Source organism: Tinamus guttatus, unplaced genomic scaffold (genome assembly GCF_059628265.1).
Source record: "Tinamus guttatus ecotype Peru unplaced genomic scaffold, ASM5962826v1 Tinamus_guttatus_pri_ptg000185l, whole genome shotgun sequence".
Taxonomy (NCBI): Eukaryota; Metazoa; Chordata; class Aves; order Tinamiformes; family Tinamidae; genus Tinamus; species Tinamus guttatus.
In genome coordinates, this window is record NW_028288719.1 from 359,977 (window position 1) to 374,294 (window position 14,318).

At 39.3% G+C, this 14,318-nt stretch overlaps 1 protein-coding gene across 4 annotated transcripts in view; it reads left to right on the top strand.

Moving 5' to 3' along the window:
* The window catches only part of TJP2 (tight junction protein 2), a 51,963-nt gene that overhangs the window by 32,459 nt on the left and 5,186 nt on the right, over window positions 1-14,318 (top strand). For all 4 annotated transcript variants that reach the window (XM_010226376.2, XM_088523371.1, XM_088523372.1 and 1 more), the window contains 14 exons: window positions 1,674-1,776; window positions 2,524-3,082; window positions 4,516-4,619; window positions 4,761-4,914; window positions 5,976-6,084; window positions 6,180-6,319; window positions 6,837-6,903; window positions 7,812-7,962; window positions 9,078-9,186; window positions 9,960-10,170; window positions 11,425-11,612; window positions 12,716-12,811; window positions 12,926-13,005; window positions 14,063-14,273. In XM_010226376.2, coding sequence (XP_010224678.2) covers window positions 1,674-1,776; window positions 2,524-3,082; window positions 4,516-4,619; window positions 4,761-4,914; window positions 5,976-6,084; window positions 6,180-6,319; window positions 6,837-6,903; window positions 7,812-7,962; window positions 9,078-9,186; window positions 9,960-10,170; window positions 11,425-11,612; window positions 12,716-12,811; window positions 12,926-13,005; window positions 14,063-14,273 — 2,282 coding nt within the window. The remainder of the gene's footprint in view (window positions 1-1,673; window positions 1,777-2,523; window positions 3,083-4,515; window positions 4,620-4,760; window positions 4,915-5,975; window positions 6,085-6,179; window positions 6,320-6,836; window positions 6,904-7,811; window positions 7,963-9,077; window positions 9,187-9,959; window positions 10,171-11,424; window positions 11,613-12,715; window positions 12,812-12,925; window positions 13,006-14,062; window positions 14,274-14,318) is intronic.

Consider the following 14,318-nt stretch of genomic DNA (forward strand, 5'->3'; position numbering starts at 1 on the left):
GCTTCTTTTAAAACCTAAATATCTGTTCCAAATGAACACGTACATGGAGATATTTTTTATTTGCTATTTTATAAGGACTTTAATTTCAGCGGTGTCAAAAAGATTCCACAGCCAAGTATGTCTCTTTTAAGGTTGTATTTCTTCCAAAGCAACAGTAGAAATATTGGCATCTCTAAGCATTCTTCCTGTTCCAGCTACAGGAAACAGGTGGTCAGTCTTTAGTTTTCAAGAGATTTGCTTAAGTCAGGCCTATAGTCCAAAGAACTATTGATTTTCACTCCTAAGGTGTCAGGAGCTGGGGGAGGGAAGAGAAGCAAAAGTGTTTGCTAAGTATTTATTTTGTATTTGAAAGAAACAAGGTTGGAAATTAAGTGCTTCTGTGGTTCTTCTGATACCACCTTTCTTAATTAGGCTACATCTGCAATAGATGAGTATTTGTAAGTCTGTTGACTGGAATAAATGGTTAATTTTTAGCCAACAGCTGGTGAGGTTTTTATCCTTTGATCTGGAATGTCAAAAATGATTTGGAAGAATCCTAAAGCTATGCAGTAAAAAAAACAATCAAAAAAAATGTTCTGACCATTTACCAGATGTTAATTTTTGGTGAGGTAATTAAGAAGCTGACATGGGGAGTAGCTAATGAAGTACCAGTTAAAAGGGGTATTTGGAACTGCAGATGACAGACAATTCTCAAACACAGACATAAAATCTTCATCTAAATAACACATCTTTGATCAATACTGTGCAATAATCATCTGTGATTTGGAAATAATTTATGAATATGAATATTTTTCACAATCCTTCAGTCCTTGAACAGCTTTTTAGCTTTTTAGGATAGACCGCAAGTCAATATGAGCTCTTAGTGTAGTGCTGTAGTGTTAAGTCTAGTGCCATTTTTGGATGTATGAACTGGGAGGAAAGTCATTTTATCTCTATATAAAGCCCAGATGAAACCGATAGTGGTGAATAGTGTGCTGTCCTGTGGCAAAGTCATTCAGTAAAAGGATCTGGAAGGGTAGGAAGAGGCACAAAAATTATTCAGGAGAAAATGCCTTAGAAAGAGAGGCTTAAGGCATGTAATCTTCTTTTCAAATAAGAAGATTGTGAGGTGACTTGATTACAGTGAAGAGAAAATAATGGGTGCTAAACAGTTCTTTTATCTAGCAGAAAAAAAAGGCACAGCAATGGGTAATTGGTTGCTGAAACCAGGCAAATTTAAATTCAAACTAATGCTTTCACTGTAAGGTTAATAACTGAGTAATCACTGGAATAAACCAGTAACAAAACTAGCACTTTTTGTTTGTTTATTTTTTAACTCCCGTGCCATTTTTGAGCTGAGATGTCTTACTGGTAGTAACGATTTTTACTTACACATGTGCTATGGGGCTGTCTCCTGGGATGACGGTGTTAAGTTTCATTGGTCTGTTTAACAAGCAGGAGATCTGAAATGATGAGCTTTCAGGCTGCCTTGTCCTGTGCTTTAGGGAAGGCAAGACAGGCAAGACCTGGTGAACTGCAGCATTTTTCAATAAACAGCCTTCTAGAGCAGGTGTGGCCTGAATACCACTTTCAGAAAAGCGTGCCATTTCAGTGCTTTCTTGTGAAGTGAAAAAAAGTAATATTTTCAGGAAGACTCTCCTAAAATCTTTTTTTTTTTCCTTCCCTTTTTGCAGAGAAAATGATCGGGTGGTCATTGTTAATGGGACCCCAATGGAAAATGTTCAACATTCTTTTGCAGTCCAACAGCTTAGAAAAAGTGGAAAAGTGGCCACCATTGTAAGTAAATTACAAATGCATTTGTTGTGTGAGGAAGTATATCCATAACCAATTGAGTCTGTGGTTTTCTTCTGTGAAGTGTACTGTTAATGCATAAGGCAATGCAAGCCTTTTCCCAACAGAACATACAAACTAAATAAACTAGAATGAAGACCTGTGTTTTGGGTTTTTTTTTTCTTTTACAGAGAAAATTATCCTCTAGAAAAAATGAAAATAAACCATTTGTCACCAACCTTTAAATTAACAAACAGTGAAGTACAGTTGGACAAAAAAAGAAAGGTTCCATGAAACCGATGATAACTTACAGGACCAGAACTGGCACAAGATCTTGTTGCCCAGATTGGCTTTCCTCAATTAAGAGGCATGCAGAACTTTGGGAGGGGACGAAGGACTGGGAAGAGGAGATGATGTACTCTCTAAAACTCTCCTTAAACCAAGAAAACCTGTATTCGTTACTGCAACTGTTGCAGCAAACTGTTGTAGTAGTATGCTGTTGCTGATGTGATTGGTAACATCCTGCTCTTCTTTATCCTCCCAATGATTTAAAGTTTCTTCTGCAATCCCTAATAATCCCCTTTGCTGGTTGTTCTGTAAACCTATTAGTTTCCTTTGTAAGAAGTGCTGCTGAGAAGTGACTTGGATTTGGGTCTCTTCCCTGCCCTTCCATTTGAGGTGCGAATAACTTTTCACCTCTTAAACAACCACTTGGATGTGAAGTTTTTGTTTGTTTCATGTTGCATTGGACAGGTAGTGAAAAGACCCCGCAAGGTCCAAGCTGCTGTTTTGAGGAGAAGCCCCTCGCTTGACTACGAGGACAGGGCTTTAGATGTCATGGATGATCACGCAGAGTTCGACGGCAGAAGCGGCTACAGCGACAGGAGCTGGCACAGCGGTAACGGGGGGCGCAGCCAGAGCTGGGGAAACAACCTTGACCAGAGCTACAGGGCCGATGAGGAGCGGGGGCGCAACCGCAGCAGGGAGCGCAGCTACAGCCGGGATGGGAGCCGCGGCAGGAGCATCGACAGGAGCTTGGACCGGGAGTACCGAAGGGACCAGAGCAGAGGCAGGAGCATCGACAGGGACGGCGGCTACGAACGGGGCTACCGAGGGGACTACAGCCCGCCCCGTTACGGCCACGGGTCTCACGCTGACGCGAGGTACAGGAGGGAAGCAAGGAGCCGGAGCCGGGACAGGCTCTATTCCCGAAGCCCTTCCCCGGAAACGCGGCACCAGCATGAGTACCTAGGAGCTCAGGATCAGGAGGGACCCGTCAGTGTTCTGTTAACAAAAGGCAAACATAGTGAAGGTAGGTGTGACAGCTGGGGAGGAACTGGCTTTTAATATAGCAGATTTTGGTAGGAGCGTGGAGGGGCGCTGCTTTTACAGTTACCCAACTGGTTAACTGAAGTCCTTCATTTATTTCCCCTCGCCACATTTGGGTGCTTTCTAAATGGCACCCTGGCCTTATGTTTGAACAAAGGACTCTGTTCATCTACAGGATTTCCTTGTTTTTGAGCTACTCTGTCCTTGAACTCTCCATTTCTTCCTGCCTATCCTTCTGTTTCTGGTGGAAAACCTAGAGCTGATCATGATTCTGTAGGATAGTGATTCTATAGTGGGTTTAATTTTGTTATACTGAAGGAAAGAAGCCATTCCAAGTATTGTTTGATTTTGAGCGCTTCCAGATATAGGTAAGGAATATTAAAAAAAAAAAAAAATAGCTGAGGCAGCCTCTCCTTGCTGACTGTTGGAGAGTATGTGCAGGCGGGGGCCAGAGGCAGGGCCCTTAGTGCACCATGAAATAAATGCTGCTGTGCTGCAAAGGGAATTCAACACTGCCCCTTCTTGTATTTTTGAATGCACTCTGTTTTGATCCATGAGAATTTTCTCCCCACTTTGAATTCAGAAAATCTCTTTTCCCTGATCCTGGCAAGGATCTCTTTCTTCCTCTTCTTCTCCTACATGTAATGCTTCTGTTTGTTAAGATGATGCAGATTACTTTATAACTGTAAAGTAATAAAGAGAAATTAAAGATGGCTTTGTTAAGAAGTTTTATATGTAGCTAGTGAGTCCAAAATAACCTCTGCCATCCATCTGGGTTTTCTGCAGTCTCTCTCAAAGGCTGAGATTTTGGAAGTGTTCGATTTTTGGTATCAGTGTTTATTTGCTTTCATTTTTCCAGCTATTCTAGACCATGCTTTTTTGAAAACCAATATTACCTTTATTTTTAAGTAGTATTGATGCTGATCCAAATATTCCACTTTTTTTTTTTTTTTTTTCTTTTTTTCCCCTGTTGTCTGAAACAACTGAGGTGCTTATTGGGACACAGATAAGACACGAGCATAGCACTAGCATGGAGCAGCTGGTGAAAAAAACCTTCACCTTTTCATCCTTCTCCATGCTGTTCTCAACCATACAAAATATGATGAGAAGACAGTGCCTTAATAAGCGCATCTAGATGAACACGTTCTTTGGCCTTTTGGCTATTTACAAGCTCAGGCAAATATTCTGTCCTCCACTGTTCTCAGAGCACTGCTTGTTCTTACCACTGTGACAGCATAGAATTGGGAAATTTAGCCTGTTAAGTGAGTTTTGTGGGTCTCTCTTTTCTTTTTTCGTTCATTTTGTTTTGTTTTTCTCTAGTAGTATATGAGGTGTACTACATGTATGGAGAATAGTTTTTAAAAATGCATCTTAGCTTGTTCTTCTAAGCTATAGTGATTATTTTTCTAATTACAGAATATGGTCTGCGGCTTGGAAGTCAGATCTTCATAAAAGAAATGACCAATACTGGGCTAGCAACCAAAGATGGCAACCTTCATGAAGGGGATATCATTCTCAAGGTGTGTTCTGGTTAAACTGATAGCAGCATAGCAAGTGCCTTGGAAAATGGTTTATCTGAGATGCCGTGCTTATCACTGCAGTAATTGTTGAAATTGAGTGCAGTTTATTTGCTTGTAACACTGCTGCTTTTATATGTCCAGATCAATGGTACAGTGACTGAGAACATGTCTTTAGCTGATGCCCGAAAATTGATTGAGAAGTCACGTGGGAAACTCCAGCTGGTTGTCCTCAGGGACAGGAAGCAGACGCTGCTCAACATTCCTTCCCTGAATGACAGTGACTCAGAAATGGATGGTGAGGTTTAATGTGCATAAAAGGCAAAATGGGACTTACAACGTGCAGCGTTGTGCTATGTATAATCATGTTAGGTTCTCTGCAGGAAAAGAGAACAAAACAAATCCAAACCTAAACAATAGTCAAAATAGAAGCAAGCTCTTTTCCTTTAAGTGAAAGAAGAATTTTGCACCACTTTGCAGTGATTATATAATTAAAAATTTTTGGAGGAGGAGATGGAAGAAGCAAAGTTGATCAGACAAAAATGGCCTACTTCTCATAACAGGAAACTCAGTTGCTTTAATATGAAGCTTGAATTACAAAACAGAGTGGAATAGACTGTCCTCTCCTTCTGAGGACATTAGCATTCATTACAGCTTTCAATGGGAAGGGGAGAATTGCCAGGACAAGAGGAAATGAAGTCCATCTAGACAACTTATTTCTATTTCCAGTATCTGTTTCATACGAATGAACTCTCACAGGGTATCAGCTGTATCTCACTATAAAATCTTGCTCTTGGAAGGACGCAGGATGTTTGTGGAATCAGGATGTTATGTTAATCAGTACAAGATGTCCGTTTCTCTAATTTCAGAATACTTTTGCAACTTTTTGCTGGTTTTGCTCTAAAGATTGAGACATTTAAATCTGAGGGCTATTTTGTTTTTTTGTTTGTTTTCTTCCTGAAGAACTAATGCACCAGGTAATTGAACACTAACTAGATTTAAGGTGAGAGGTTGCAAGTGGGAAGTTGTTAGCTTTTCCTGTCATGCTCTATACTCTGATTGATACATATGATTATTTCAATGCAAATTGGCCCTCCAGTACTGTAACAATAATGTAAAGTTGCTAGTGTGAAGTCATTTTCTTTTTGGATAGTTCCAGTGAGAGCTTAAACCAAAAGGCTGTTAGAGTTAGTGAGAGTCCAAGGTGTGGTGTGTGTGACAACACTTTTCTTTCCAAGGGAAATAGGTTTGAAGATTCTGTATATAAATATGTGAAAGCACAGTAAATTAATGTGGTGATTAGATCTGCTGGTTATACAAACAAATTCCTCATTTCTTCTGTTCTCACTCTCTTTATAGATATTTCTGAAATAGAGTCAAACCGATCATTCTCCCCTCAAGATGACAGATTACATCACTCTGATCTAGACTCACATTCTTCCAATGAAAAGCTAAAAGAAAAGCCCAGGTAAGAAACGTTCTTTTCTAGTCCTTTGCTTATCAAGTACAGCTTAAAATACACCATTCCTTTCTGATTTCACTGAACTCATTTTCTTCTTTCAGTGCAAAAGATGATCCATCCAGTAGGATGTCGAGAATGGGAGCAATGCCTACACCGTTTAAATCAACCAGTGACATAACTACTAACACTGCCACAGTTGCAGACATAAGCAAAGAACCAAAATACCAGGATGATGCACCAGGTCAGAGTTGAAACTCTTATTGAAGAGTTATTTTTCACAGAGTATGTGTGAAATTGTCCAGCCTTGTCCATGTGTCTCCTACACATTATTAACCCCCTTCTGATGCACAGATGGGTCTGTCTTTGTTCTGTGCCTCAGAAAGGCACCTGAGAGTACCCGAAGGCTGTTGCTTACGAGAACTTCAACATGAACAGCAAGAACTGACTTGCTGTAGCTCAGCTAAACAGCCAGGTGAAGCTCTTTCTGCAGTCTGGGTGGGTTGCTTGAAAGAGTTGTCTGTTCCTCCATTGGATCTGTTTTTTGAGAGCGAAGAAGGGATAGTAAATTGAATTTTGGCCATAGAAAAGCTAACATTTAAATCAGACATTTAAATCTGCTTTTATCTTTGGCATGGAGGAGTTTAATTAGCATCTGATAACTAAAATTATAGTTCATATTTTTCATTTTTTTGTATTGTATTTTTTTTTAAACAGTAACTATAACTTCAGTATCTCCTGATGTCTTTCTTTACCTACAGTGTCTCAACCAAAACCGGCTGCAAGAACGATTCTTAAGCCCAGTCCTGAGGATGAAGCAATATATGGGTAAGGAGAATTTTGCTGTCCTCGGTGCTCTGTGAGTACCTGTGAACAAAACCTTGCTTATGGTTGCACTGGTTTGCACTTAGTTGCACTGGTTTATTTCTTTTTAGGCCGTTATGAGTGATATGTCCTTCGTAGTTTAGTGCCAAGAAGAGATTATATGACTTCTATCTTACTGATGTTATTTTTTCTCTTTATCAACTGGATTATATTCTCGAACCTTCTCTGGGTAGGACCATGCATATGTTGCCACTGATAATACAAATTAATCAAGTGGTTATTTTGGTGAAGGAGAATTTATAATATAGGCTTATGGTATTACTGAGTAAAGGCTGACAGATAAGTACTATCCTCTGTGTTGGAAGGTCACTCAGACATACAGCGGTTTTGGCAGGAAAAAAGTTGAACATAGTCCAGTAATCTGTCCCTCCTTGAAATATGAAAGATGTGATTGTTACTGTACCAGTAGAGTGTTCTTGGACCTACTGCTCATTACAAGAAACCTGAAGGCTTTTCCTGTGGTCTGACAAACATATTAATTCAATTGCAAAGAAAATACGTGCAATTTTAATGTATATGGTGGTTTTCAAGTGTATATGAAAAAAACAAGTGACATAAGTTATAACTCAGCTACTTTCAAAAATACCCGTAAATATGCAGGAAATTGTCTCAAGACCTTGGGAACCAGGATTCATCATCGTGCTATTATTCACTCAGTCTGCCTTTCAAGTTCAGTTTCCCCTCTCAAAAAATGCAAATATTGCAGAAGTATTGAAATATAATGTATCTCTTGAGAGAAAGAATATTGGGATAATTTTTGAGAAGGTTGTGGCTTTTTGCTTTGAGGACTTATCACTCTCATGTGCCTAATGTTTGCCCTGAATTTCTTCCCCTGCACATGAATTGCGAAGTCCTAATACGAAGATGGTGAAATTCAAGAAAGGGGACAGTGTAGGTCTACGACTGGCTGGTGGAAATGACGTGGGGATATTTATTGCTGGAATCCAGGAAGGCACTTCAGCTGATGAGGAAGGATTGCAGGAAGGAGACCAGATTCTTAAGGTACCAGTATAAACGTGTCCCTGAAGTTCAAACCACTTTTTTTATTTTTGCTTCTTAGTGGAAGTAGGGGGAAAATATGTTCTTAGGAAGTCAAGGTATTGGTTCTGAAGTATGTATGTGTATGTATGTCAGGGAGAATCATACAGAAATAAGATCTTATAATGTGCTTCCTCTTGCTCAATGGAGGGCTGAGGGTAGTAGGGGAGGCCAGCATATTTTTCTTTTCTTCAGCCTTTCTTGAATTTATGTGGGTAACTGATTTGTATTTCTGCTTCCCAAATTATTTTTGCTAGCCCTTTTTGTCATCTTATATTCTCCTTTTTTTTTCAAAATTCAGATAGGACTGATAAAATCTTACTTTCTCTTATTTTATTCTATTTTACTTTATTCTACTTTATTTTTTTCTCTTGTGATGGTATTGATTTCTATGGTCTTTAGAAGTCATTTAAAGTATTTCTGCTGATTTTCAGTGCAGGTTAGTTCAAGCCCCTGGTCCCTGCTCCTGTTATCATTCTGAGTGGGATTTGGAAAATTTGGTGGTGTTCAGAACCTAATTCTTTCCATCTGTTCCTGCTACATGGAAGCAGAGATACTTTTGATTGGGTTTGCCTGACAAAGAGGGGCAGCCACTTCTCTATCCAATGAAAGGGGCAATGGGCATTGGCAGGAGGTTGAGGGATGAACATCACTGAGGGCCGATGCTGGTTGTGTTGGAGAGAAACGGTGATGCTGAAACAGGTTTACAGTATTGAATTTTACAAACAATAGGGTGACATCAACACACTTGGTAGCAGGCACTGTTGAGTAGGTAGGACTACAGTGCTAGTACTGCATTAAGTGCTGAAATAGTCATGTTCATAGCTTCAAATAGTTCTTTTCATACTTTGTCTCTTACCACATTTAGGCGTGTCTTACTCCCTCCTAGAGGATGTAATATATCAGCACCCATTTCCAGAAAGATATTATTAATGGATGGATTAATTTTTTTTTTTACAACAAACACCTATTTTGACTTTTTAAAAAATGCCCAATAAAAAAGAAAATATTAAGGCTTTTTCAGTGAAACAGAAAAGTCTTGGGATATTCCCTTTATCATTGATTTGTTTGTATATCAGGTGAACACTCAAGACTTCAGAGGCATCGTTCGAGAAGATGCTGTTTTGTACCTGTTGGAAATTCCCAAAGGTGAAACAGTGACCATACTGGCGCAGAGCAAATATGAAGGTGGGTGTTTTGAACTAAATATGCAGGTATTCATGAAGCCTTTGGAGATGTCACTGCTTTGTCAGTGAAACAACAAATGATCTCTCATGACAACATTTTTATTGCCCTCTTTTTCAGTAGCTTATAAAATCTGTCTCACAAGGAGACAGATGTAGAGTTGTACTCGTGCAGTGTGTCTATCAGAGCCCTTCACCACAATTTTCATATTCAGCAAGCAGCATCTCTTTATTCCTGAAGAGTGGCATCCTAATGCTTATCACCTCTGCTTCTCACTCTTCAGCCTTTGGATGCATGAGATCTAATGTTTGTGTCCCCTCTGTCCTGTGCCTGGACAGTCATAGCGGATTCACAGTCAGATAGTATCTGGCAATAGGAGAGTTTCATTGAGGCAGCAAGCAAAGCCTTGTACTTCCTTGTTTGCAGGTGCAGCCTGCTGCATCTATATTGAGTTACCATTGCTGCTTTTTGCTTTGGCCATCCAGGTGAGAGCACATGCCTGCCTCAGCTATAAGAGCTGATGCATATGAATATAGAACATTCTTGTACTGACAATAATCTTTTGAATGAAGGGGAAAGGTTTCAAAACATTTTGATGGAATGACAGCTTGACCTATTTCTTTCGAGTGTAAAGTACTGAAGATACTGAAAGCCTAAAATTGAAGCGGGCAAAATTTGGTTCAGCATCGTGTACATTGCAATCCAGATAAATGGTTTCAAACAAACAGACCAAAACAACAACAACAACAAAAACTAAATAGCAGTTCTTCTTTTAGTCTACAGAGACATCATGGCCTGTGGCAGAGGAGATTCATTCTTCATCAGGAGCCATTTTGAGTGTGAAAAAGAGTCGCCGCAGAGCTTAGCATTCACCAGAGGGGAGATCTTCAGAGTAGTTGATACACTGTATGATGGCAAACTGGGAAACTGGCTGGCAGTGAGAATTGGAAATGAACTGGAAAAAGGTCTCATTCCAAATAAGAGCAGGTAGGTTGGCCTCCTATCTTCTAAACTATTGTTTTTCTGAGTAGTTTTTATTTCCTATCTCATACAAATTTTCTTCTTTTTTTTTTTTTTTTTTTTGCCTTATGGGAATGAAAAACATGTTTCGAGGGTGCTTTGTGACTCTCACAACAATCATGCCTGTAATACTGTAGATTTTAGAAACCTGGTGCTGTGTAAGGAATGGATGAACAAAGATTGTGTTATCTGTGCACTGTTGCACACACAGACCTAGAGCTCCTTGTTTAGCTATCAGCTCAGCTTTGACAAATAGCTGCTCCAGTTCCTCTTCTATAAGATGGTATGGGATGGGCTTTATTTCCTGAAAACAGTTTTAAAAAATCCAACAATTTCGCTACTGTACTGTACAAGGATATTCTGATGATCAATGTTTTAGAGAGTTTCTAGTACTTCCAAGAGTATACTTTTATGTATACTCTTAGGGAAAATATTTTAAGAGTGTTTTTTTTTTTTTTTTTTTAAAAAGATAACATTTCTTGGTGCCTTCAGTCCTTATTTCTGTGTGAAATCTGGAGTAAATACAAACAATTTTTTTTTTTTGCTTAGATATACTCTTTTAGTCAATGTTACTGTAAGGTATTACTGTAAGTTTATGGTAAACAGATTGAATGACTGCATATTGAAATTCATCAGCCAAAAAAGAATTAATAAAGGTATTTTTAGACTGTAGCTTTTAAGTTCTTCAGTGCTTAAACACTGAAGTGATTAAACAAAAATCTCTCATTTGCATCATACAGAAGTTCCTGAAATATGCTTCTGAAGTGATTTCCTACCAGTCTCCCATCCTACCACCTGTGCTGTGCTAGTTAGTGCATTGTGGCCTCTCTTTTGTACTGATTTGACTTGAGAGGTCTTTTTTGTAAGCATTAGTGACTTACTTTAAGAAGCCTGATGGAAAGGAGGATAAGACTAAGTTCTTAGTTCCTAAGTTCTGAGTTGCACTCTCTCACCACCTTTGTGTAGCTGGGTTTTATTTGTGCTTTTATTAGCAATTTAAGGTCTTGGACTGATTCCTGCCCATCAGTCTTGCAGCTCTGTTGAGTCAGGGCATCATGCTGACTTTCTTTCAAGGATTACTTGGATTTCTCTACTCTTTTCTCCACACATGGCTACCTTCCTATCCAATTATCTGTTGCAAATTCATAGGACTTTGGAGAGAGACTTTCTGCCCCTTCTTGAGTATCTCTGTACAAACGAACTTTGTGTTTTCTCTGTCAGAGCTGAGCAGATGGCTAGCGTTCAGAATGCCCAGAAGGATGGCTCAAGTGACAGGGCAGACTTCTGGAGAACACGTGGCCAACGATCCGGAGTGAAGAAGAATCTGAGGAAGAGTCGTGAAGACCTGACAGCTATTGCATCTGTGAGCACAAAGTTCCCAGCTTATGAGAGAGTTCAGCTGCGTGAGGGTAAGTCAGATGGCGAGAACCCAAGGTCTGTTTATAGCTCCTTGTGTTAGTGCCCAAATGTTTGGTCAGCTAAGTAAGTGCTTTCAAACACCTTCAGCCTCAGGATTTAATATGAGCAACAGAAAGAAATGATGCTTTTAGCAAGTTGTGAATTTCTGGATGTTATCCAGAACTAGAAGAAAGCTTTTGGCTATTTTAAACTACTTCAACAGCATACATGTGGCTGTCCTTTGCCTCCAAATTATATGTTAGCTTTGGAATTTAAAATGAAAAAGGAAAAATACCAAAAGTTTTATGCTTTCCTCAGTCTCCCTTAGGCTAGCTCTGCAAGTACACTCATATGCATGAGACATTAGCGTGCTCATAAACACCGTTTAACAATATCTTCAGAGAAAATAAAGCCCAAGTAGCTTCAGTAGACTGTTCAAATGTAATTGAACAGATGACTGTTCAGATGTCATCTCTGTAATTCTGAATTAGTTTTAGTATTAGTCATATTGGGCAGGTCAAAATCATTTCCTTTGTATAGGCATATGTCAGCAATGTGGAAGAAGAGACATTAGAAATATTTTCAGGGAGCTCCCAAGTTCCAAGATAAAGACTGAGCAATGGAGTGGTCTTCCCTGTTGACTTAAGGGAGGGCTGTGCTTGCACCTCTTTTGACAGACATGACAAAATTTACATTTTGTTGTTTCTACAGGACAACCTGTAGATATTTAAGCATTTGTAGCTTTGTCCACACAAATCCCACTGTGTTTAGCCTAGTTTGCTGGTTGGGAAGACTACTCTAAAGATGTGTTGTGTGTTTTTGGCATGTAGAATCCTCTTAGCCCATCATCATTAAAGGGAGTATGAAGGCTCATCTATTTTCTATACTTCCCCATTTCCTTAATTAAAAGATCCCTTCACTTTCCCTACTGATAAAGATGGCTTTCTATATGAAAAAGATAAGCTCTTGCACAAACCTCCAGGAGATAAAATTTTGTCAAATGGGTTTTTTAAATATCTTGAACTATCCACAGCATTTTACAGTAATTGGGGCTTCTCATCTCTGTGCACAAAACCAGCCTAATAACACCAACTTTAACTATTCTTTCTTTCAGCTGGTTTTAAGAGACCTGTCGTGATATTTGGCCCTATTGCAGACGTAGCTATGGAAAAGTTGTCAAACGACTTGCCTCACCTGTACCAAACAGCAAGTAAGTCCTCCTTTTAACATAGTGTGTTTAGTGTCTGTCAATGGGAGGATGGATAATTTGAGAATCACATCCTCACAGCTACCCCAACACTAAGATGAAGTGTTGTCTTTGCAGAGACAGAACCCAGAGATGCAGGTTCAGAGAAGTCGACTGGAGTTGTGCGCTTAAACACCGTGAGGCAAATCATTGAGCAGGTAGAGTAAATTCCTGTGAAAATTGCTTGTGCTCAAATGTATATTATTGTATTTGTTTCCTCCTAAAACTTGGGAATGTCCTCAGATATTCACTCCATTTATTTTTATGTTAAGCAGATGTGGTGTAAGGATGAGGCTACTCTGAAAGTGTTGAACAACAATTTTTATTATTTCAGTTGATGTCTTCGAGTGGCAAGGTGAACCTGATATTAGAAGTTAACTTCCCCTTTCTGTGCCTACTGTAAATTTAAACAGGGGTGCAACTGCGCTCTATTGCATACTTTCTGAATTTGCCAGGGTCGCCCTTACTGTCTTTCAGTACTCCAACTGCTCATAGAGTCATCAAAAGGTTAACATTTTAATTTACCTCACTTTATTACTGTATTCACTGAATGGGGAATGACTCTGATAACTAAGTTCCTTTGTTTGGTTGGTTGGTTTTGGTTAGTGGGTATTTTTTTTTCCCTGTGACTGTATTAGCTTAATATTATCTTAAGTATTATCTTAAATACTTTTAAAAATTTAAAGATCAGTAAATAGCTGGAAATCAAGAAGCCCCCAAACCAAAACTCAGTTAAGTGAGGAGGACCCCCTGGGGCACGTGCTGGAGAACCCCATCTGTCTTGGCACTATAGGTAGCTCAGAAGCCATCTTTAGTGCAGACAAAAGTCCACAGATGGCACCACAGAACAACTGCGGCAGTGGAAGCTGTGCTAAGGACACGTGTAGAAAGAGGTTGTTTAACTTTCACTTCCTACTTAAAGGACAAGGGTAGGGAATAGGTATACTTTAATTAATATGAGTTATTTTATTAATACAAAAATGTGGGCATTCAGACCAAAACCATTCAGAAAATTAAATCTGAAGGTTAAAAAAAAAAAAAAAAAAAGGTTGTGTTTCCTGAATGGAATTTAACTATGAAAAAAAAATCCAACTCAGTATGACCTATTTGGAAGAAAACATCCTAGTTTTCCTAGGCTGCCGTATTCCCTTACATCTCATCACCATCTCTTGTCTTCCTGAGGAAGAACACTGATGTGAGCTTTCTTGTTAACAGGATAAACATGCCCTGTTGGATGTGACTCCTAAAGCAGTGGATCTGCTAAACTACACCCAATGGTTTCCAATTGTAGTCTTCTTTAACCCAGACAGCAAGCAGGGTGTGAAAACCATGAGACAAAGGCTTTGTTCCACATCCAACAAGAGCTCCAGAAAGCTTTATGAGCAAGCAAACAAGCTGAAGAAAACTTGTTCCCACCTCTTTACAGGTAAGGAAGATGATGTGTGCAGCTGGCTGGACACTGTGAGAACTG